Source organism: Saitoella complicata (genome assembly GCF_001661265.1).
Source record: "Saitoella complicata NRRL Y-17804 unplaced genomic scaffold SAICOscaffold_8, whole genome shotgun sequence".
Classification (NCBI taxonomy): domain Eukaryota; kingdom Fungi; phylum Ascomycota; class Saitoellomycetes; order Saitoellales; family Saitoellaceae; genus Saitoella; species Saitoella complicata.
In genome coordinates, this window is record NW_017566999.1 from 423,919 (window position 1) to 444,503 (window position 20,585).

A 20,585-nucleotide genomic window follows, 5' to 3' on the forward strand; every position below is an offset into this window, starting at 1 on the left:
AGTCAATCGCAAGTGAACGACTTTCTTCGATATATCTCCTGAACAGTTTGTGTTACTAGTCCCTCCAGTTATGGCTGATGAAATTGACAAGCTTCTCGCTAAGGAATCCTCTGATTTCGCCAAGGTTCGTTCGTCCTTCGCAGCATTCATCCACGGAAACTAACGTTTACTTTTAGGATGCCGAGATTGAACGTGTTATCAACGCGTTCCGGCTTGACGCATACGCAGTACTTGACTTAGTCCCCGGATGTACACCACAAGACATTAAAGCTCAATATCGCAAGAAATCGCTGCTAATCCATCCTGACCGTATCCTTGACCCTTCACGGAAGGACAGAGCAAATGAGGCATTCGATCGTCTAAAGAAGGCTGAAACTCAACTTGCGGAGGAGAAGACGAGGGAGAGACTGGATGACCTCATCGCGGATGCCAGGAAGCTCATCATCAGAGAGAAGGGGTGGACCGTTGATTCTCCAGAGTTGAAGGAAGCGTCGTTCATGCCAATTTGGAGGGAGAAGATTAAGGAAGTACTCATTGACGATGAGCTGAGAAGACGGAAAGCGAGACAAATAGCCATGGCCGAGGAAGGACGGCAGAAGGCGAAGGAAGAGGCGGAGATCAACGAGCGGAAACGTAAGCACGACGAGAAGAAGGCATGGGAGGACAATAGGGAAGAGAGGATTGGTGGGTGGAGGGAGTTTCAGAAGAATGCCGGCAAGAAGAAGACGAAGAAGCCGAAGGTCCTCGGATAGACATGTTTGCACTTGGGCAAAGCGTGAATGATATATGATGGAATTCAAAGTGCAAAACTGAACAGAAAAAAGGATCAATTACTCCGAAAACGTACACCGCCTGCCATATTTGCATCGTCGTTTATTTGGTGTGAACGTACTTCAGCTTGCCGTAAGCTAAACAAAGAGTCAGTAAATCGTCCCATTATACTCCGAACGTCCCACTTACAGTATGTGAACTGGTTCGCATACGCCTTCGGCCTGAACACCGCCTGCCTGGGCTCCTGAACATAGTAATCCCATCCCTGCTTCTCCGCGAAGTGCATAGCATCCTCCTTAGTCTTGAACTTCAAGTGCGTACCCTGCATGTAATCTGCAGACGCAGCCCAGCCCATCAATGGCGTGTGTTCGTATCTGTTACCCTTGTCGAGGATCTCCCAGTCCAACTTCCATCCTCCGGCGCGGCCCTTACCGGACTGCATGACATTCCGAGAGGGCTGGTAGATCCGGACTGTACGGGCGTGGAGCTCTTCGGGAGCACCGGAGAAGACATCGGCCGTCAATGCTTCGGTGGTTAGGGTCGGATCGGTGGGTGTTTGAGGAGCGTCGGTGGTTTGTTGGACCTGGTTGAGAGTGGTGTCGCCGGTAACCTTACCGCCGGAGGAGTTGAAGCGGACGGATCTGATGGAGGCGGGTGCCCTGAGGCATTGTCGGCGGAGAAGGGATGCCATTCTGCTGTATATGATTGTGATTTTTGGAGGTGTACTTCACTTGAGCTGCAGCTCTGCCGTAGTTGCGCCCGCAGTGATTGGCCGGGGTAAGAAGCAATGGAGATGATCCTTCAGGGCACGCTTTTCAATATTTTTCTAAAAGCTATTTATGATTCCTGAAAATGCCTCTGAACTCTCTCGTGGGTCAGCATCCTCCTGCCCGGTACCTCATACTTCGCTGCAGCACACCGCACAAACCATCATCTACAAGAAATAGGTGAGTTCTCCTCAGCGGCTTCAATCGAGCCTGCGAACTGTATTATCGGACAGACGCTGACTCGAAGTAGCCAAACATGTCTACCATCGCCCGTCGCGCTTTCTCCGCCCGTACCTTCGTGCCCCCAAAGATCGCCTCTCCTCAGGTTCGTCATAACCGATCCCTTGCCATTAGCACCGTCACGCCGGTTCTCTGCCTTTGGCAAGGTTTTCTGTGGTCAAAGAAATTTGTTAACCTCTGAACAGGCTATCGGTGCCCCCAAGGATGCCCTTCGCATGAGCAGAATCGTCGACTTCTACTCCAAGCTCCCTGCTGGCCCTGCCCCCAAGCAGCAGGTTCCTAACAACGTTTTCGCCGCCTACAAGCACAAGTACTTCGACGGTGACAACGCGTCCGGTGTGCCTTTGTTGCACCTCATCGGTTTCGTCATGGCCGTAAGTTACACCTTTTGCACGCGACGTCTCGGTTCTCTCGTCCGAAGCAACTTTGGAATTGAGGGACTGAATAAGCGGGACAACACGGCAAGATCAATTACTGACCATGAATTCACAGTTCGGATACACTTGCGACTACTTCTGGCACTTGCAGTACCACAAGTCTGGTGTCCACGCTTAAGCGATGAGCATTGGATCGGTTGTGTGAATAGGAGTATGGACTATGAGGGATTGTGGAGCAAAGGAAGGCATCTGGCTTTCGAGTATAATACAAAAGATCTTATTCCCAGTACTACTCTGTCATTCGGCATTCGTCATTCATGGTTAGTTCCGTTGACCCGATTCTGCACCTGCTTCATCCACCAGGCCCCTCCATTACATTCTAATGCTTCGAATGACTTTATTGCCTTGTTCTTGCAACGAATGATTCATCTGGACTCAACTCTCGAGAACCGTAATTCACCTGCATCGATACCCTGCCGGCCCTGAACACCTGACTAACCACCAGGGAACCTTGGAATTCCTCCGCACAAAGACTCCGGCCGAGAGCTCATCGGCGTCCGATACCCGGAAAACCGACCCAGGAGGTTTCATTCGATCCTCTTGAGGCATTTTATTCATCACAGAGTCACCAGGAAGGAAGACTTGACCCAGAGGAAGGGTGCCAAGATCGAGTAACGGTGTGAAATTTCGAGGAGACTAATTTTGATAAAGGGAACGAAAGGGCATTCGCAACAGATAATCATGGCAGATGTGGCCTCGACGGCGTCAATAGATCCGGTACAGGGTCTGCAGCCGGTGTCGACAGTAGGGAATGGAGGTGACGGCCTTGCCGACGGTGCAGTGACGATGGCACCGAATGCGGGGACGGTCGGTGATCAAAGTGAAAGTCGACCAACAAGTTCGAGTGGTGCAGATGGACAATATCATGAATCGCATTCCTCGGCCCCTACATCCGTACTGGCAAATGAGCCTTTGGCATCGGAAGTAGCGAAAGCGTCAACCGCGATGAGCCAGCCTACGGATACGCCAGACCGCTCCCAGGGATCGTCTCCCGTATCCGCAGCATCGTCGTCACAAGCCTCCGGAACAGTATCAGAGGCAACGACAGCGAAGGCTGAGTCGGCAGGCACGACTACGGCGAAGCCCGCCCTTGTTTTCAAGAAGCCGGCCAAGTTCACGAGCTCGAGTATTAATAAGGCATTCTTGGAGAAGGCATCGGGCGGTGTTAGCACGGGAGAAAGATCGGCAGTCAAGCCTCTGAGCCATCATCTGGCCGAGAAGCGTATGTTGTGATACAGTTTTCAAAGTGTCGTCGCTAACATCTGACAGAACGACCCAACATCTCCTACAACCCCATCAATCCGCATTTGCATGCCATTCCTGCCAAACCACGACTGTCGACGAAAATCAGTGCACCGGCACCGTACAATTTACCTTCTATGCGCCGGGAAGCGTCTTCGTCGCCGAAACCGCTTGGACAACAAGCACAGACCTCAACTACAAGCGCTCCATCTGGAATCACCCAACCCGTCAAGAAAGTGCCAGAAGCTATCCCTGTATGGAACAAGAATCAGCCGCAGCCTGTGAAGGAAGTGACGGATGAAGATTTGAAGGGCAAGGGTATTCACCTCGCTATGGCGCCGAGTGCGAAGGAAGGGCAATGGGATGAGGATGATGATGAGCTGGACTGGGGAGATACCATCGAGTTTGGGGATGGTACCAAGGTCGTTTTGAAGGATGAGGAGTCGGCACCAGCTCCAGCACCTGTTGAACCCGAGCCGGAGAAGAAAGTCGAGCAGAAATCGGCGAAGAGCGCTGCATCACCGGCGAACCCATGGGCGCCGATACCTAAGCCGACTCCAGCACCGGTCATTCCGGGCGCGAGGGGTGACGGCAGGAGAGAAGACAGGTTCGGCGGGGATGATTATGACCGTTCGTGGCGCGCCCCCATGGATCACCCACACGCACGACGCGAAATCTTCAACGATCGGACGGGTCAGTTTGACCGCGTTGATGACATGCACCCGCCGAGGCGAGGAAGAGCTGAATATATTCCTCATGCCCCACGGCCTGATTTCGGGCGAAGACCACCGGAAGTCCTGCAGAGACCAGGACACGGACCTGTCTTTACAGATGGTGAGCCTGGATACACGGGCGGTGACGCTAGGAGACGGCCAAGTGCTGCGAACGAGCGGATGCCCTCCTTCAGACGGATGAGCGACGATAGGTGGGGTGGTGGAATGCCTCTTCCTTCCCACCTCCCAGTGCGAAGAGAGTCGCTCAAAGCTGACGAGGCTTTGTCCGCACCGGAGCCACCAAAGGTGACTTCGCCTCCTGCCCCGGCGCCGGGCCCGGTTGAAACTGAGGAGAGCATTTCCAAGAGGCAGCTGGAGGCTATGAAAGAAGCCAAGGAACGTGCAATTAGACGAAGGCAGGAGGAGGAAGCCGAGAGACAAGCACAAGCAGAAAGAGCTAGGAAGAAGGCAGCGGAATTGGCTTTGGCAAAGGAACGAGAGGAAGCTGAGAAGAAGGCCAAGGAGGAAGAAGCGAGAAGAGTAAAGGAAGAGGAACAGAGGAAGATCAAGGAGCAGGCTGATTGTAAGGCTAAGGAAGAGGCCGAGAAGAAAGCCGCCGAGGCACAGAAGAAAAGGGAGGCTGAACAAAAGGCCAGAGAGGACGCAGAATCGAAAGCCAAGCCGAGCGCGAAGTCAGATCCCGTACTGCCGCCGAATACGAGACATAAGTCAGATGGCGAATTTAACGGGGCAGGATGGCAGGCTCCTCGGAGGGCAGCAGCGCAGAATACTTGGGGTGCGATTGGTAGCAGGGCAACCAAGAATGGTGCTCCACCTGTTCGCCGGTCTTCGGCGGATGCTGGTGCGGGAGGAGGACAAAACTTCAATCCGTGGGCCGACCAACAACGAAGCAGATTACCCAATATTCTGCCGAACCTGGCACAAGCAGCACCGGACTACTCTTATCAGGAACATCAAGGACCTCCAGTTAGAGCGTCCAGGTTCGACGTTCCAAATCAGGCGGTCGAGTCTGCCCAGCAACCATCGTTTACGGGAGTGTCGTCATGGAATGCAGCATTCCCGTCATCTCGCCCTGCTCCGCCTACGGTTTCGGAGAACTCCATGGATACCTGGGGTCGAACAAAGATGGACGAGGAGAATGCTCTGCCAGATTTCTTGGCCGAGAAGCTTGTTGCTGATGTTGTCGGTGGGTTCGGCGAGAGCGAAGACCGCTTCGGCCGTGCCGACCTTGCACCACCTGTCAGCGTCGGTATGCCGGAGGAAACTGACCCGAACAGCAGTCCGAAGAGGAAAGAGTCGAGGTTTTTCCCGGCTTACCTGCAAGACTACATCCCGCCGAATGTGAACTTCGTTTCCTCCGTACCAGTGTCCAAGAATCTTGATCAGAGGTCGCTTGAGGAGCAATGGAACCTGGCCGCGATGGCGGAGAACCCCCAAACGACATCGCCACCTCAATTGCCTTCGCCGCCCCAGATCAACCTCACACCAGCAGCTAAGGCCTTTGTCCCGGTGAAGAAGGCCGAGTCAGATGAGGAAGTTAAGGTGGTGCTTCCGCCATGTGGGCCAGCATCAAGGCCTGATTCGTCGACTCTTTTGGAAGGAGCCACGATGGCTGTCGTTAGATTGCCGGTCATACCCGTAAGGAAGCCGCAGAATGCGCGTGGACGAGGTCAGAATCAGTTTGATGACGTTATCTCGAGGATTCGAGGAGCGATGCGCATCCCGGCTACTCCTGCTGCCAAGGCGAGAATGAATGGGTACAGAGACTGGGCAGGACAGAACTTCGCCACCACGAAGATTCCCTTCGAACATGAGAAACCTGCAGCCTGGACTCCCAAAGCCAGACTGGCACTGCCAGCTGCAGAGACATTGACCTCTCAGACCTTGCCGAACGCTTTGGATGGTCTTTTCCCTGCAACGTTTGCTATCGTTAGCTTACCTATCGGGTACCGTTCGAGAACCCGCTATCCACCACGCAAAATTGCCCAGGAACCGGCCTACCATACTAAACGTCACAGAACCTTCGCTACGACCAGACCAACATTGTCTACTTTTGAAGGTCCTCTGGCGGCGTACAAGATCTTGATTCCTGGAAAACAGGACGAAGCGATTACTGTTGAAAACCCCAAGGCACCCGCTGGACGAAGGTCGGCTATCAAGGATATCAATCTTCTGACGCCCGAACGTGCGGTGAGACCCAGTACGCCGAGGACGAACAGTCAGAAGGATTTGGCGGATATGATTACCCGTACTCCCCGAGGTCCTAGTCGAGGTGGTTTCGCTGCCCGTGGTCGTGGACGAGGTGGATTTGGTGCTCCTTTGACGCGAGAGTCCGTTGTTACCGCAGAAGTTAAACTTGGCGATGGCAGTGGCAATGGAAACGCCGACAACATCAGAGTGGAGGATATGCTTCCTGCCGGCGAAGGAAAAGACTGAGAACAGTCAATACCTGGGAATCATCAGAAATATTAATTGAAGACATCTGTTAGGGATGTCTGAGACACTACTAGCGCGTCGAACTCTACGAGTAGGAATATCAATGAAGTGAATTCCTTGCGTAATGAACTGTTCATCGTAACTTCAACATTATCACTCGTACCGTCCTGTATGCCAGCATGCAAGCCACGTGTGGCGAGTGCTGAACCGCAAGAACATACCAACTCAAACAGAACACCAAAGGATCTGTGAAGCGTCTGTTTGTATCTCCTTTGCGAGTCGGAATATCTAGGAGTCATCATGGCGAAAGCATCGGGCACCCCCGCCCGCAGGAATTCCACCGCTGCAGTTCAGCCTACACCCGTCCGTGCCAACAGCGAGACTGCCTCTGCACAGACTCCTGCACAGACGCCTGCAAACACGCTTCCGCCGGCTCCAATGGGTATGGCGACACTGCAGACGCTCAGGCTGGGCTGCAAACTGTTCGTCAAGAAGGATGGAGAGTGGAGGAAGGCGGAGATTCTGCAATTCCAGCAGAGGCATAGTGGGATGCATTACTATGTTCATTATTCCGAATTCAACAAGGTATGTTATAGTGTGGAGGTCTCTTTTTGCGGTGAACTGACGCGTTGGACAGCGATTGGATGAATGGGTCCCCGCGGATCGCCTTGACTTGAGCCGCGAAGTGGAATGGCCACGACTCGAGACTACAAAGAAGAGGACTGGTGTCGGCAAAGTTAGCTCTACAGATTCTCCAGCACCCGGCAAAGCGCGACCTGGGAAGGCTCAACCCGGTAAAGCACAAAAACGGCCTGCTGCACGGAATAGGCGACAATCTGAGTTGCCTGGTACCCCTAATGCAGAGACGCCCATGACTGAGAGGCAAGATAGTATGGGAGACGGCCTGGAGCCACCAGAGACCCCGGCAGCTTTTGATGATGACATGATGGATATTGACCAGGATGATGCTGGGCATCGCGACATCCCCGAAGTATTTTCCAAGGAACAGGAAATCGAAAAATTGAGAACGTCCGGTTCTATGACACAATCCGCTCACGAAGTCGCACGCGTCAAGAACCTAAACCGCATGCAAATCGGGAAATTCGAGGTCGAGCCATGGTATTTCTCACCTTATCCGGTTGAGTTAACGATGTATGACATGATCTTCGTTTGCGAGTTCTGTTTGTCATATTACGGCTCCCGGAAGCAGTATGAGCGACATCGTCATAAGTGCACACTACAGCATCCCCCTGGCAATGAGATTTACCGCGATGGGAAGGTGTCATTCTTTGAGATCGACGGTAGGAAGCAGCGGACGTGGTGCCGTAATCTGTGTTTGTTGTCGAAGTGTTTCTTGGATCACAAGACGCTTTACTACGATGTCGATCCATTCTTGTTCTACGTAATGACTGAACGGGATGAATACGGATGTCACGTCATCGGGTACTTCTCCAAGGAGAAGGAATCAGCAGATGGTTACAACGTCGCATGTATTCTGACACTCCCACAATACCAACGTCACGGATGGGGCCGACTATTAATTGCATTCTCGTATCTCCTGTCGAAGAACGAAGGCAAACAAGGATCTCCAGAAAAGCCCTTGTCTGATTTGGGTCTCCTCTCCTACCGTGCATACTGGTCCGACCTCCTCATCGATCTCTTACTCTCCGGCACCGCGCCAACGGAAACGACCATCGACGAAATCGCCTCCAAGACATCCATGACGACGAACGATGTTGTACATACGCTACAGACGCTAAATATGCTCAAATACTACAAGGGTCAGCATATTATCTGTTTGACGGATGCGGTTGTGCAGCAGCATGAGAAGCAGAGTAAAAAAAGGAAGAGAGAGGTTCAGGACGATTGCTTGCAGTGGAAGCCGCCTGTGTTTACGGCTGCACAGTTAAGGTTCGGGTATTGAGGTGCATGGATGAATCGGTTGTAGGGTTGGATATGGGTTGGCGCAATGATTTCTTATTTAGCATGATACCCGTCTAACATAGGCATGAACGTGAAAGCGAATAAATTTTGACATTGATTGAGAACTCCGTATTCGTGTACGCGTGTGTTTTGCCTCATGGGTTGAAACGACAGTATACTACCTATGCTTTGCTATGTAATGTAATAAAACGCCCATGGCCATGGCCATATCCATAAAATTAAGTCAAGAACTCCCTAAATGCGTTGCTGCTGTTGAAGCTTGTGCGCCGGTCATGATTAAAAGTCAAAGTACGTCCTCACCCCAACAAATCATGCACCTTCATGCCAGTCCTCCGCGCATCACTCTCTTCGCCTTCTTGTTCCACGTCCGCTTCGTCTATGTGTCCAGATATGTTCGAGCTTTCTGATTCTTCAGTCACGACCAACGGTCCTTCCGATCCTTCTGCAATTTGTTCCGATCCCGGGCCTAACTCCCGTTGGTGTTCGACCGCACTCGTATCCATCAACATTGCGTGACCCATTGAGAGGGGCTGTGGCTGATCTGGTCGATGTTCAGGGAGTGCGCGAGGTGATATGGCGGGGAGTGCCGGAGAAGATGCCGGCGGTGGCTGTACACTGTAAGGAGGAATCCATACCCCGCTTGTGCTTTCCATGGGTGTAGCGTGAGTGGGCCTAGTCCATCCCTCCACAGCCGGTCTCGCCTGTGCTGGCATCAGAGGTTCCACGCCAAAGCCAGGATCTGTCGGCTGCAGAGCAGGCGAGATGCCAGACATCGCTCTACCATGACCATATGCGGGGGCCGGTGGTTGAACGAAGGTAGGCTGTGGGACTGATGGAGGAGGTACCGGTACACTTTGCTGAACGTAAGGCTGATCCCATTGCTGATGCTTGCCGTAGAAAGGATGTTCACGTGGCAGCTGCCTTGGAACTTGAGTCGTCGTAAACTGTGGGGGACGAGCCGTCGACGGACCTGGCGACGACATAGGCCGAGGCGGCATAAGAGCGATCGAAACAAAAGGCTCCCCACCATGTCCTGCATTGCCTGGACCAAATGAAACAGTAACGTCTGTGACCAGTTGAACGAAGTGCCCATTCAAGTCCATATACCTGAATTCATCTGTAAAATGTTGCTGGGTTGGTTGCCGTAGTAGTCTTTGCACGATGGCATGGAACCGCTCCCGATCTTGCACGTAAACCATCTCAAGAACGTTCCTGTCAACAATAGAACCTGGCTCATGACCTAGAATCATCCGCACACTCTCGTGCACCCGGAAGCATCTTAAATCCCAAGTCGCGACGATTGTCGGCGGAAGTTGTTGATAAGGATCGAGGGTAACCGATGGCTGTGGTGCGAGCGTTCTCGGAGGCATATAGGTAACATTCTGTTGATCCGGATGCGCGAAAGTTGGTTGCGGAACACCTGCTGGTACTGTTGGCACTGGCACCGGAAGCGGAGCCTGTTGCACAGATCCCAACTCACCGTATTGAGGCGGCACATTGAATCCAGGCGGAAATGGTGCCACTGCGCCGATAGCCACAGCATTTGGTCCTCCCTGAGAACCCAAACGTGTACCAGTGTACGGACGAGGTACTTCTTGTTCGCTCACCGTTCCTTTTAGCCGTGGTCGTCCGCGCTTTTTGTGTGTTGAATCGACGCATGTATCCGCTTTTCCCAGACTCACGCAGCGCTTGCATGGGCGATTGACTATGTAAAAAGTGAAATTAGCATTGTTTCTGAGAAAACAAAACATTCCCAATTGCGTGATGAAGGACTTGTGGGGCATCGAAGCTCAGCTGGTCTATCACGGACGCGCGGATATTCCCACATGCAGCGGGCCTCGTCCCACGCCCCCTCCACACTACGTAAAAAAAGATAAGAACTTACCATCACATGCCAAATGCGCCTTCTTGCAATTCACACAAGCACTAACTACGTGACTCTTGGCTGCAACCATGACTTGCTGTTGTCCGGGAACAGGCAGACTCGCACCCGGTAAGCCACCTCTCTGGCCTGTCATTTGTCTTTGTTGCTGTTGCTGGGATGATTGGGGTATCTGTGGTGGCTGCTGCTGTTGCCGAACGAGTCCTTGTTGATGCTGATGCTGGAAAGACAAAGCGGGCTGGGGATGTTGTGATGGACGAGGAGGAGCAATATGCGTTAACGGTGCCGTAGGTCGAGGTTCGTTCAAAGAATGCGCACAAGTATGGAACGGTTGATGCGGATCAGGACCGGAGCCGGCAAATGGCGTACGGGCGGAAGGTACTGGCGCGGACCAGGAGGTTGTTGGAGCAGGTGGAGGAGCTGTGCCAAACAGCACGGAAGGACTCGTAGACGGCGATAGCGGCTGGGGTATTGGTGGATGGTGTAGCTGTCTCTGTGGTAGGGTCCATTGTCCAGCACGGGTGGTTTGCTGCTCCTGCACCTGGTACTGATGCTGCTCCATCGATCCGAACGGTACTGGCATACCAGTACTTGGCTGTGGAGCACTCCGGAATCCTTCTTGCCCATATGCACCATGTTGAACCTGCCCTTGACCAACTGGATCAGTCGCAACCCGTTCCCACACCGGCCGTGAGTCCTTGAACTTCTTTGACGTGGGGCGTTGACGTTCCTCTTCTGAACTGGTGAAAGGCGGATTATCTTCGCTCATGATTGATGATTAGGACTGGGAAAGCCTCGATTTGTAGCTAGATCTAGTTGGTGTAGAGTGCAGTCGCTGGTAGCAGTTGGTGAGCTGAAACTGAAGCTGAATGCTGAACCGTAACCGCAACTCGTGAATGGGCCGGGTGAATGCTGTGTAAATAAGTGTAGAGAATGTGAATATGAGTTGCAAGTGCCGAATCTGCTTGTCAACATAGTCGTTCGCACCGCGGTTCGAGGTTCAGCAACACGATCTCAATCGCGTCTAAGTGGAAGTCACAGATACGTTCGCCTTTCGTTCCGGCTGTCGATGAACTTGGGAGTGTATGCCGGTAAAGTATGATATCGGTGCTGCCCAGGTCCTTATGGCGACAAGTCGTATCGCGAGGCCCAGGACCGAAAACAGAGTATATCTTCACACACCCAATCCCAAGCTCGGAAACCTCGTGCACCTGTCAAACCTTAATCCACGCGGTGCTTGGTAAATAACTCCGCAAAGGTTTCAGAGATATAGCAGGTGATATCCTCCGTGATGCTCAAACACTCAACCCCACCGGCGTGGTTGAAACTTAATGACCGTGATGATGTAATCAGGGTGAAGACCGATGCCGAGGTTGGTTTGACTTCAGGACTCCTGCTGTCGTGCGTATATTGCGACCGAGCGTATGGTGCGGGAAGCTTATTGTGCTTCGAGTTCGAAGTCGAAGGTCGAATGGAACAGTGCTGCAGTCACCCGAAACAGGCTGTGATCCCTTATACCGCCGAACCGAGACCTCGGGCGAAAGTGTTGCAGATCAAGAAACGCACTTCCAGATTGAAACTCCAGGAATCCTTGTGACTATTCGCAGGCGAATCGACGAGGGCGTGCCGTAACCTTAATACAATATCGATAGTGACCGCGGCGGTACAGCAACTGTAGAGGTCAAGCTTGCTGAAACAGGGCAGCTACCAACGTTAAAAGGCAACACACAAAACTGCGCACCACACCAAGATGATTTGTAATGTCCGCGTTCACGCGTTGCGTCGCTCAAGTGGGAATACCTATGCTTGCAAGACACGCAAGCTGCACTTCCGTTCGATCAAAGCTTATAATCGCGAAGGGGTAGAAAACCTTACGTAAGTCGAGATCGGGCTTTCTCCAAGAAACTAAAGTTACCGAGGTTGGGGCTGACTTCGAGGGTGCGGGGGCTAAGTAAACCTTCTCAAGCCTCACCGAGGCTGTTGCGGATCGGACGGGTTCCAGCTGATGGCGGCCTTGATGCGGAGGGTTCGCCGGCTCACAGGTCAAGGGAGGGGGATATAATTTGTACCCATGATATTCCAGAGGTAAGCTTAAGGACGCACATAAACCCCGGGGTTGTTATTTGAACGCTAACTAGCGCGGAGCAACTATTACGCTGACAGGTCCGCCCAATTCATAGCACTTTTTGGGTGGGAGATTGAGCAAGCCACGTGCTTTAATTGCTAGCGGTCGCATATGGCAGCAGTTAAAGGCATTTTAGCCAAGCATAAGCATCTGTCGGACTTTGCAATTGCGGTCCTGGTGCTCCCCCTCTCCCTCTCTTCTGTCTCGTTTCACTCTCAATCGCGACAGCGGGGGGGATTATGCGCGTAGCTATGGTTCGGAGAGATTTGAGGGCGGGTAAACTTGAAAAGCCAATGCTCAGGTTCCGTCCATGATGGCCGCAAGAAAATCTCCGATTTCGATGCGGTGAAGGACCGATTTGGCAGAGGTATCCGCTCCGTCCACCCCAATGCCCCCCTTCGAACCTTTTGGTGGGGCGCGCACATCAAGCATGGACATGTGCGCAACTCTGGCCCTCCCACGCAGTCACACATGTTTCACCTCGCTGCAACCACCCTGCACGCCAGACACCAAAACGAAATCCCCAACGATTAAGCCGCACAGTAAATGAAGTTTCATTTGAGATAATCTGAAGCGAACGTGTGAGATCAATTGAGACAGCGGGAGTTGCGGGGGCAGTTCTCACGGCAAATTGGAGTGCAATCGCTGCCTTTCGACGACGAGATCAGGAGGAAGACAGCCGGGAAGGCCAGGGCAAGGCTCCCCTTTAGCCCGTCGGGCTCTTCCTAGTGCGGCAGAAGTTGAGTCCGGAAGCGCGCTGGTGAAACCGGATAACTGTAGCGCGAACCCCACGACGCAGCACCGTAAAATTTGATAAGCCCTATCACAACAAGGACTTGGCCAGAGACCACCACCAACGGCGGGATGGAAGGAAGAGGGCAAAAACATCGATGATCGAATGCTCAAGCCCCAACGTACGTAACATTCATAATTCATGCATGAGAGTCAAACACCGCGGCCGGATCCAAACGCCGACCGCATATCGTGTGATGACAAATCAAGAAAGATCGGGGATGACAAAATTGGCCCAGCGGTCGCGATGGAGGATCTGATAAAGGTTCGTCCGAGGATATCAGGATGTGCACGCAAATCGCACAACGGAGAAACACAAACGCATAGTTTTATTGACGTGGCGCAGGCATGCTTGACAGAAATCTTCTTTCCTAGCTAACGTAAGGTCAAATGTGAGTAGCGTAGTCCGGGGATGCGAGAAACGTCTCGCCTTTCGCTCACCCTTTCTCGCGCTCGCGATCACTCGATCACGTTGCTCATCGCTCCCCTGTCGGCTGCTTACAAGCCTTCGCATCCCACCCACAATACAAAATAGCAAATTCGGAAAAAAGCTTACAAACGCAAGGAAATCGACCTCCTCGCAGCACGGCGCAATCGAGGCTCAGTGCCGCATAACCGAACGCTTAGACTTGCTCAATAATGTCCTCATCCTATTTTTTCCCTTGTGCAAGCCATCATAACCTCGCAACGTGGATACCCGAGAAATCGGGCCACATCTAAACACAAAGAAAATTAGCTCCCATTCATTTCGATTGTCCGCGGGACAGGTGTCATGGCCATGGTCCTGGTCAAGGCTTTCCCTTCTGTTGCATTTCACGTTCACGTATGTAAGATACGTACGTAAGCGCAAGCCTCAAACATCGTGAAATTACACGTCGATCGCCATGATCGTGCGTAATTGCGTGACCAGATGCATATGCTTAACCTGGATAGCCTTGCACACGAGCCAGAAGTGGTCTGACTTGCCCTGACCTTGACCAAGAAGCCGACCACGACCAGGACCATGGCTCTGAGTGATCTGGATCGGGTGTTGTGGACTTACCTCTCTGAGAACATCCCACATCGTCTTTACGTACACAAACCTAACGTCATTCCTCACGTCCTCAGGGACCCCATCCTCACCCTCCACATCCTTCCGATTCCAAGCCGGCAAGAGAACCTTCGTAATACCAGCACGATGCGCACCTATAACCTTCTCCTTGACACCGCCAATGGGAAGGACAGAACCGCGTAGTGTCATCTCGCCTGTCATCGCTGTGTGAGGGTCGACACGCCTGTGAGAAAGAAGCGAGATGATAGCCAACGTCATCGCAATTCCAGCACTGGGACCATCCTTCGGAATGGCACCAGCAGGGCAATGAATATGGATGTCCCGCTCTTTGACAGGATTCTCGCCTTCCGCACACAACCCCAACACAGATGCATTCGACTTGACCCAACTCAACGCAACCTGCGCAGACTCCTTGATCACCTCCTTCAAGTTCCCAGTTAATTGTAACCTTCCAGACCCAGCCATATCCGTTGCCTCAATCAGCAAGATCCCTCCATTCCCACTGCCTGAATATGCTAACCCAGTGATGACACCAGGCCGGTGCACTCGCTCAGCAATTTCATCCACGAACTTCTGCACACCCAGGATCTTCTCCAGGTCTTCGGCTTTCACGACAGGATCATATCCATATCCCCTTCCGCCATCCTTGTCGTGAACCTCAGCGTATTGCACAGCTTTAGCACGAACCACACTCCCCAGCTCACGCTCCAATCCACGAACACCAGCCTCCCTCGTCCACCCTGTCGCAACCTTTGTCACAACATCTTCACCAAGCACGACTTGCTCCGGTCTCAAGCCATTTGCCGCGCACTGCTTCGGTACTAGATACTTCTGTGCGATCTTCAACTTCTCGGGGTAGGTGTACCCAGGGACTTCAATCGTCTCCATCCTGTCCAACAAGGCAGCCGGAATCGTCTCCAGGGAATTCGCCGTCGCAATGAACAAGACTTTCGATAGATCAACAGGCAGCGCGACATAATGATCCGTAAAGGACCAGTTCTGTTCCGGATCCAGGACTTCCAACATAGCAGCAGACGGATCCCCATTATGCGACCTCTGCCCCAACTTATCGATTTCATCCAGCAAAATCACAGGGTTATTGACCTGCACCTTCCGGAGTGCTTGGACGAGAACACCAGGCAAAGCACCTACGTACGTACGGCGGTGACCACGGATTTCGGCTTCATCTCGCACACCGCCGAGAGAGATACCTATGCTCTTCTGTCAGCAACGCTTTCGTCAAGTCGAAAAAGAAGAACATACGATGGAACTTCCTCCCAAGCGCACTAGCAACACTCCTCGCCAAACTTGTCTTTCCCACGCCCGGCGGGCCGACAAGCAGCAAGATAGGTGCACGATCCGCCGTCGTGTGTTTCCTCTCCTCCACCCCCCTCTGCCCAGCCTTCACGTCAGTCACAGATTTCTCCCCTTTCTTCGGAACAGAGATAGCGTCACCTTCCATCTTCTCATTCGCGAGCGCACCAGCGATGGCGCTAGTATTTAACGCCTTCAACCTTACCACAGCCAAGAACTCAACTAACCTCTTCTTCACCCTACCCAATCCATAATGATCTTCATCCATGATCTTTCGAGCTCGCGCAACCATCTCCTTATCGACCTTATCCTCCGTTCCCTGCGTCCATGGTATGGACAGGAGGGTGGACAAGTAGGTGTGGATGAGGTTGTGCTCGGCTTGTTGGGGTGGAATTTGTTGGAGGCGCTTCAGTTCTCTCGTGCAGACTTTCTTCACCTCGGGCGGTAAGGTCCCAGTCTCGATCTTCTTCTTCAAGGCGGCGAGGTCGTCTTCGTCTTCTTCATCGTCTTTCCCACCTTTTGTTCCAGTCTTCTTAGTAGCAGCCAGTTCATTCCGAATAGCCTCCAACTGCTGCCGCAGATAAAACTCCCTGCTCCTCTTCTGCAAAGAATCCTGAACACTTCCCTTTATGTCCTCCTCAACCTTGAGCTTCTCAACCCTGCTCTCGAGGATGTCGATCACAGTCTGCAAACGCTCGGTAATCGGCCACGCGTCCAATACCTTCAACTTATCCTTAAACTCAATATCCGCCAACATTCCTACAATCAAATCGGCAACAGCCCCCGCATTCGTGGCATTTGTCTTCCCAATAATCTCCTTCAAACGGCGGGTAATCGTGGTTGTGGGTAGCTTCATCGCGGTCAGGAGCTTATCCGCCGATGTCCTCAGCCGTTCAAGGAGGGCGTGAGCAGCGATATCCGTCGGCTGAATATGTTGCTCGAATATATGCTGTACCTTCGCCGTCAAAAATATCTCGTTGGGGGTTGGTTGTGTCGATTGAATGCGGAAGCGGGAGATGCCTGTATGCCGCAAATCGTCAGTCTCCGTACATTTAAAAAGACTGAAGACCTACCTTCCAATACAGCTGTATAATGCTCGTCATCCGTCCTTTCGAGACGAATAATACGTGCAACACACCCTACTTCACACATCTCCACACCACCTTCTTCTCCGGCAGTTATCTTCGTTCCATCGTTTTTCACGGGCACGACACCTACAAGGACCTTGTCCACTTCATCCTCGTCCTGCATCTTCTCAAACACATAGTCCAACAGTCCAACAGCACGCTCCGGCTCGATACTCTGTGCCGTCGAGAACCGGTGAATGAGACCTGGTAGGACGATAGACCGAGGTGAAAGAGCCATGAGAGGCAGGGAATTCGGCAGGTAAAGTTTGCGAGACATCATAGCTTTCGGTTCAATGCGTATATGCTGGATGAATGCTGCTTATTGTCGTCGTTGTCGAGATGGTGCAGGTATCCTTGGTTGTGGATGGAGGGAAGTACGTAATCTGGGGTAACTGCGGGGCCGGCCGTTATCGATGCGGCGGCCCGACCGGTCACATGAAGAAGTGATGGAAATGACTAGAAGGCTGTCGTTTCCCACGGAGCTCTTTCAATTGAACAGCAATTGATCCTAATTGAATCTCCAGTATCGCCTATAGCTATGGAGTGACTTCGGGTAATCTCCTACGTTATCTGCCGCAGATCGTCACAGCCAACTTCCCCATGCGCGATCCGTCCACGTAGCACAGGCTACCGCTACAGCAGCCTCGAACATTTCCTCGACCTTCTGGACTTTCTCCAATCACCTCCTCGGTCAATCCCCCATCTCCACAATGGCAGACCTCGACAAGTACCTCCTCCTCACAAAGTTCTACGCCCAGGATGCCTTTTCCAGCATCGACTGGTCCCAACCCTCCCTCTACATCTCCGTCGCGTCCATCCTCTTCAACCCGATTTGGTGGAATGTCGTCGCTAGGATGGAGTACCACAACAAGACGTTGACTAAGCTCGCTGGTGGTAATGCGAAGTACGGATGTTACGGTCTTGCTGTTGCTATCTTCTCTCTTGGGATCATCCGTGATTTCCTGTACGTCTTTCTCCCTTCACCCTACTTACACCGCACACAGTATTGACATGATTGCGTATGAAGTTATGAGCGTGCCTTGAACGCTCAACCCCTCTACGCCCCCCTCGCCGCCTACCCCTATACCAAACCCCTCGCCGTCGCCCTCTTCCTCACCGGCAACATCCTCGTCCTCACCTCCATGTACGCCCTCGGCGTAACAGGAACCTACCTCGGCGACTACTTCGGTATCCTCATGGACGCCCGCGTGACTGGTTTCCCATTCAACGTGACTGACAACCCCATGTACTGGGGATCCGCCATGTCCTTCTTGGGAACTGCGTTGTGGTATGGAAGGCCGGCGGGTGTTGTGTTGAGTGTGGTTGTTGTTGTTATGTACAAGATTGCGCTGGCGTTCGAGGAGCCTTTCACCGGTGCTATCTACGCCAGGCGTGATGCGGAGCGTAAGAAGGCTGGTGCGAAGGCCCAGTAAGCTTCCTGCCCCTCGGATCCATTGTGGGTGCGTTGCTCTTGCAGAGCACATGGAGGACGGACGTGGCAGCAAGTAGCGGAGTAGCGGGAGAAAGACGGTCAGCTAGCGGTGTACATACGTTACACGCTGGGACAACATGACAAGGACAGAAACTCAACTTTCTGTCTCTTGTGGATCATCATTTTTGGGTCATTCACGGGGAGTTCCGGCGTTATTCACCTATTCAACAAAGGGTCCTCTTGCTTTTTTGACACTATACCTAACATTAGAAAAGAAATATATGATACATGCATAGGTAGTTTCCGCTCATTGCAAAGGTTCGGGGATGTCACAGGCAGGTAGACAGCAGGGGTTCAGGGCTATCAGGCGTACTTACTGCTATGTTCATCCCTTTTCTGGTCAAACATCAATACATTAGCAATGATCTGCTCAATCTATGGCCTAAGTACTTGGTAGCGAAGGAACCTGGAGTTACCGTCGAGGATCCACCCATCCATGATCTCCTTTTTGCTGGGTTGCCTGAACCATTCATTACTGTGCATACTTCTTGTCTCAGAGGTGCTAAAGGAGGGTAGTCTGGTAAGCTATGCCTGCATGCCACCAACGATTGGTAGCAGCTCCTCTTCGATGAATTCAACGAACCAGTCAGCATTGAAGGATCCCTGAAAGATGCGCAGCGCCTTCCACCTTCAGTAGTCAATGCCGTGATCGTGACTAAAAGCAACACATTTTATCACGAGTCAGACAACACATTCCATGATGAACGAGAACGATAGGATTTCGGGAACAGCACAAGTAACGAAGCTTCATGTGAAAGTACAGTCAATGGCAGGCTCCGTGAGAACGCCATGGCCAAGCAACTCTAAGGAACGAGCCGGCCGCGGCTTATGGATGAAGTTGTGGAGACACCATTTCCGAAAACTCGGTGAATTAAAGAAAAAGAAAAACCAGAGAAAGAGAGACATGTCCGCAAACCCTTCATTCAACCTGGTATCCATGAAACACACGCCCTATCTTGCTCTCAACACACCTCATCCCCATGCACCGTGCCCATCCACTCAAAACAAGGACAGCCCATGACCAACTGACATTTAAGCAAGGTATCCAGCAGCAGCCAACACAGCACCGACGGCAACACCAGCAACCTGGTTCACCATAGCTCCACTCGAGCTAGTCGCAGCCGCGCTCGAGCTCGAATGCGAAGTGGCACTAGCAGCGTGCGAAGAAGCGGAAGCCGCGACAGACGAAGCACTGCTGGCAACGGAAGAGGCAGAAGAACCGACGCTGGAGACAGAGGATGCACTGGAAGTAGAGGCGGCGGACGACGCAGAGGAAGCAGCGGAAGAAGCCGAGGAGGCGGCAGAAGAGGCCGAGGAGAGTGCGGAGGAGACAGAGGAGGTGACAGACTGTGAGAATCATTAGGATCTTGGTTCAAGAGAGAATGACGGGGAAAAATAAAAACGTACGGACTGAGCCTGAACACCGGCGAAGAGGGCAGCGGCAGCAACGAAGATGGTGGTGAACTTCATTATGATTGATCTGATCTGGTGTCGAGACGAGAAACCTTTTAAGAGACTGGTATTGGTGTCTGGTGTTGTAAAAAGAGCAGTTATACCACTTGATCGATATGGTACCCAGGGTGGACGACCGATGGGTTTTATACTTGACGAGCGGGCTACCACTGCCATGCACAGCGGGGGTGGGGAAGGGAAGGGAAGCAGCGTGGCTACCGTGGCTCCACAAGCCCAGGATGGCTAAGTAAGGCTTGGCAGGAGTTACAGGGGCTACTAAGACTGGCGGGCCGTTTGTGTAGCGCGATGAGCTCACGTAATTGCAAAACAAGGTTTAAGGGAAGGTGCGGTCCCGTGCTGCATGTCGTGGTGGCCCACCTTGGCGAATCATGTAACCCAAAGCTTTAGCTATCGAGTAGAGCGATATAAATACCGCAACTCAATAACCTGCTTCCGCCTACCGAACCCATCGAAGGCCCGGTCGTACGGGGCGACGATGTGCATGGTTACCCTCTGAGCACGTTTGGGTCGACCTGACGTTGGGGGGAGGCGCTCCAGTCCACCTAGCGTGCGGGGAAGGACAACCTTAAATCAGGGATCGCATCATGCGGTAGAACTATGTTACCATTCCAATTATTCGCCACCTCTTTAATTGAATAGCTATACGATGCTAGAATTTTCGCCACTCCTTTCCTTGCGATCGTGTGCATACCTTATCTGTAGAATATGATGGGTATGGCAATGACCGTTTGGGTAAACCATAGTGGATTCCGCTGTCA

The 20,585-nt window shown here is 52.5% G+C and overlaps 9 protein-coding genes across 9 annotated transcripts; 5 read left to right on the plus strand and 4 right to left on the minus strand.

Moving 5' to 3' along the window:
* Positions 1 to 70: 70 nt before the first annotated feature.
* Positions 71 to 752, plus strand: SAICODRAFT_34584 (uncharacterized protein; the record flags this gene model as incomplete). The annotated part of the gene is made up of 2 exons (XM_019168369.1): positions 71 to 124; positions 177 to 752. 2 exons carry the CDS (start codon positions 71 to 73, stop codon positions 750 to 752), a joined length of 630 nt encoding a protein of 209 aa, XP_019025091.1.
* Positions 753 to 848: 96 nt separating this feature from the next.
* On the minus strand, positions 849 to 1,490 carry SAICODRAFT_18544 (uncharacterized protein). Its single transcript, XM_019165971.1, has 2 exons — positions 961 to 1,490; positions 849 to 908 (listed from the first exon to the last, which is right to left on the minus strand). Exons 1-2 carry the CDS (start codon positions 1,460 to 1,462, stop codon positions 874 to 876), a joined length of 537 nt encoding a protein of 178 aa, XP_019025092.1. The 5' UTR covers positions 1,463 to 1,490; the 3' UTR covers positions 849 to 873.
* A 195-nt stretch (positions 1,491 to 1,685) lies between these two features.
* Positions 1,686 to 2,448, plus strand: SAICODRAFT_220400 (uncharacterized protein). The gene is made up of 4 exons (XM_019166506.1): positions 1,686 to 1,718; positions 1,789 to 1,863; positions 1,964 to 2,149; positions 2,271 to 2,448. The coding sequence occupies exons 2-4, from the start codon at positions 1,795 to 1,797 to the stop codon at positions 2,331 to 2,333; spliced, it is 318 nt and encodes a 105-aa protein (XP_019025093.1). The 5' UTR covers positions 1,686 to 1,718; positions 1,789 to 1,794; the 3' UTR covers positions 2,334 to 2,448.
* A 243-nt stretch (positions 2,449 to 2,691) lies between these two features.
* On the plus strand, positions 2,692 to 6,687 carry SAICODRAFT_65174 (uncharacterized protein). Its single transcript, XM_019170127.1, has 2 exons — positions 2,692 to 3,437; positions 3,485 to 6,687. Exons 1-2 carry the CDS (start codon positions 2,897 to 2,899, stop codon positions 6,625 to 6,627), a joined length of 3,684 nt encoding a protein of 1,227 aa, XP_019025094.1. The 5' UTR covers positions 2,692 to 2,896; the 3' UTR covers positions 6,628 to 6,687.
* A 264-nt stretch (positions 6,688 to 6,951) lies between these two features.
* Positions 6,952 to 8,653, plus strand: SAICODRAFT_29912 (uncharacterized protein). Its single transcript, XM_019167527.1, has 2 exons — positions 6,952 to 7,212; positions 7,265 to 8,653. Exons 1-2 carry the CDS (start codon positions 7,066 to 7,068, stop codon positions 8,549 to 8,551), a joined length of 1,434 nt encoding a protein of 477 aa, XP_019025095.1. The 5' UTR covers positions 6,952 to 7,065; the 3' UTR covers positions 8,552 to 8,653.
* A 9-nt stretch (positions 8,654 to 8,662) lies between these two features.
* On the minus strand, positions 8,663 to 11,146 carry SAICODRAFT_65176 (uncharacterized protein). The gene is made up of 3 exons (XM_019170128.1): positions 10,457 to 11,146; positions 10,052 to 10,276; positions 8,663 to 9,991 (listed from the first exon to the last, which is right to left on the minus strand). Exons 1-3 carry the CDS (start codon positions 11,034 to 11,036, stop codon positions 8,868 to 8,870), a joined length of 1,929 nt encoding a protein of 642 aa, XP_019025096.1. The 5' UTR covers positions 11,037 to 11,146; the 3' UTR covers positions 8,663 to 8,867.
* Positions 11,147 to 14,238: 3,092 nt separating this feature from the next.
* On the minus strand, positions 14,239 to 17,100 carry SAICODRAFT_6766 (ATP-dependent protease La; the record flags this gene model as incomplete). Its single annotated transcript, XM_019170329.1, has 3 exons — positions 14,239 to 15,632; positions 15,685 to 16,755; positions 16,809 to 17,100. 3 exons carry the CDS (start codon positions 17,098 to 17,100, stop codon positions 14,239 to 14,241), a joined length of 2,757 nt encoding a protein of 918 aa, XP_019025097.1.
* A 393-nt stretch (positions 17,101 to 17,493) lies between these two features.
* Positions 17,494 to 18,726, plus strand: SAICODRAFT_78993 (phospholipid methyltransferase). The gene is made up of 2 exons (XM_019171138.1): positions 17,494 to 17,826; positions 17,890 to 18,726. Exons 1-2 carry the CDS (start codon positions 17,573 to 17,575, stop codon positions 18,293 to 18,295), a joined length of 660 nt encoding a protein of 219 aa, XP_019025098.1. The 5' UTR covers positions 17,494 to 17,572; the 3' UTR covers positions 18,296 to 18,726.
* Positions 18,727 to 19,162: 436 nt separating this feature from the next.
* SAICODRAFT_70673 (uncharacterized protein) lies at positions 19,163 to 20,318 on the minus strand. The gene is made up of 2 exons (XM_019170602.1): positions 19,762 to 20,318; positions 19,163 to 19,701 (listed from the first exon to the last, which is right to left on the minus strand). Exons 1-2 carry the CDS (start codon positions 19,981 to 19,983, stop codon positions 19,387 to 19,389), a joined length of 537 nt encoding a protein of 178 aa, XP_019025099.1. The 5' UTR covers positions 19,984 to 20,318; the 3' UTR covers positions 19,163 to 19,386.
* Between the last annotated feature and the right edge of the window lie 267 nt (positions 20,319 to 20,585).

Excerpts from the sequence above, each read along its gene's own strand:
- SAICODRAFT_70673 (XM_019170602.1), bottom strand. The coding sequence starts at position 19,983 with ATGGCAGTGGTAGCCCGCTCGTCAAGTATAAAACCCATCGGTCGTCCA. Across the intron at positions 19,702-19,761 it reads CCGGTGTTCAGGCTCAGTCC|TCTGTCACCTCCTCTGTCTC; the intron begins GTACGTTTTTAT and ends TGATTCTCACAG.
- SAICODRAFT_78993 (XM_019171138.1), top strand. The coding sequence starts at position 17,573 with ATGGCAGACCTCGACAAGTACCTCCTCCTCACAAAGTTCTACGCCCAG. Across the intron at positions 17,827-17,889 it reads GGGATCATCCGTGATTTCCT|TTATGAGCGTGCCTTGAACG; the intron begins GTACGTCTTTCT and ends TTGCGTATGAAG.
- SAICODRAFT_220400 (XM_019166506.1), top strand. The coding sequence starts at position 1,795 with ATGTCTACCATCGCCCGTCGCGCTTTCTCCGCCCGTACCTTCGTGCCC. Across the intron at positions 1,864-1,963 it reads CAAAGATCGCCTCTCCTCAG|GCTATCGGTGCCCCCAAGGA; the intron begins GTTCGTCATAAC and ends ACCTCTGAACAG. Across the intron at positions 2,150-2,270 it reads ACCTCATCGGTTTCGTCATG|TTCGGATACACTTGCGACTA; the intron begins GCCGTAAGTTAC and ends ATGAATTCACAG.
- SAICODRAFT_29912 (XM_019167527.1), top strand. The coding sequence starts at position 7,066 with ATGGGTATGGCGACACTGCAGACGCTCAGGCTGGGCTGCAAACTGTTC. Across the intron at positions 7,213-7,264 it reads ATTATTCCGAATTCAACAAG|CGATTGGATGAATGGGTCCC; the intron begins GTATGTTATAGT and ends CGCGTTGGACAG.
- SAICODRAFT_65174 (XM_019170127.1), top strand. The coding sequence starts at position 2,897 with ATGGCAGATGTGGCCTCGACGGCGTCAATAGATCCGGTACAGGGTCTG. Across the intron at positions 3,438-3,484 it reads CCATCATCTGGCCGAGAAGC|AACGACCCAACATCTCCTAC; the intron begins GTATGTTGTGAT and ends AACATCTGACAG.
- SAICODRAFT_65176 (XM_019170128.1), bottom strand. The coding sequence starts at position 11,036 with ATGCCAGTACCGTTCGGATCGATGGAGCAGCATCAGTACCAGGTGCAG. Across the intron at positions 10,277-10,456 it reads GGCGCATTTGGCATGTGATG|TCAATCGCCCATGCAAGCGC; the intron begins GTAAGTTCTTAT and ends CTTTTTACATAG. Across the intron at positions 9,992-10,051 it reads CAATGTGCCGCCTCAATACG|GTGTTCCGCAACCAACTTTC; the intron begins GTGAGTTGGGAT and ends CAGTACCAGCAG.
- SAICODRAFT_18544 (XM_019165971.1), bottom strand. The coding sequence starts at position 1,462 with ATGGCATCCCTTCTCCGCCGACAATGCCTCAGGGCACCCGCCTCCATC. Across the intron at positions 909-960 it reads TGCGAACCAGTTCACATACT|CTTACGGCAAGCTGAAGTAC; the intron begins GTAAGTGGGACG and ends CTCTTTGTTTAG.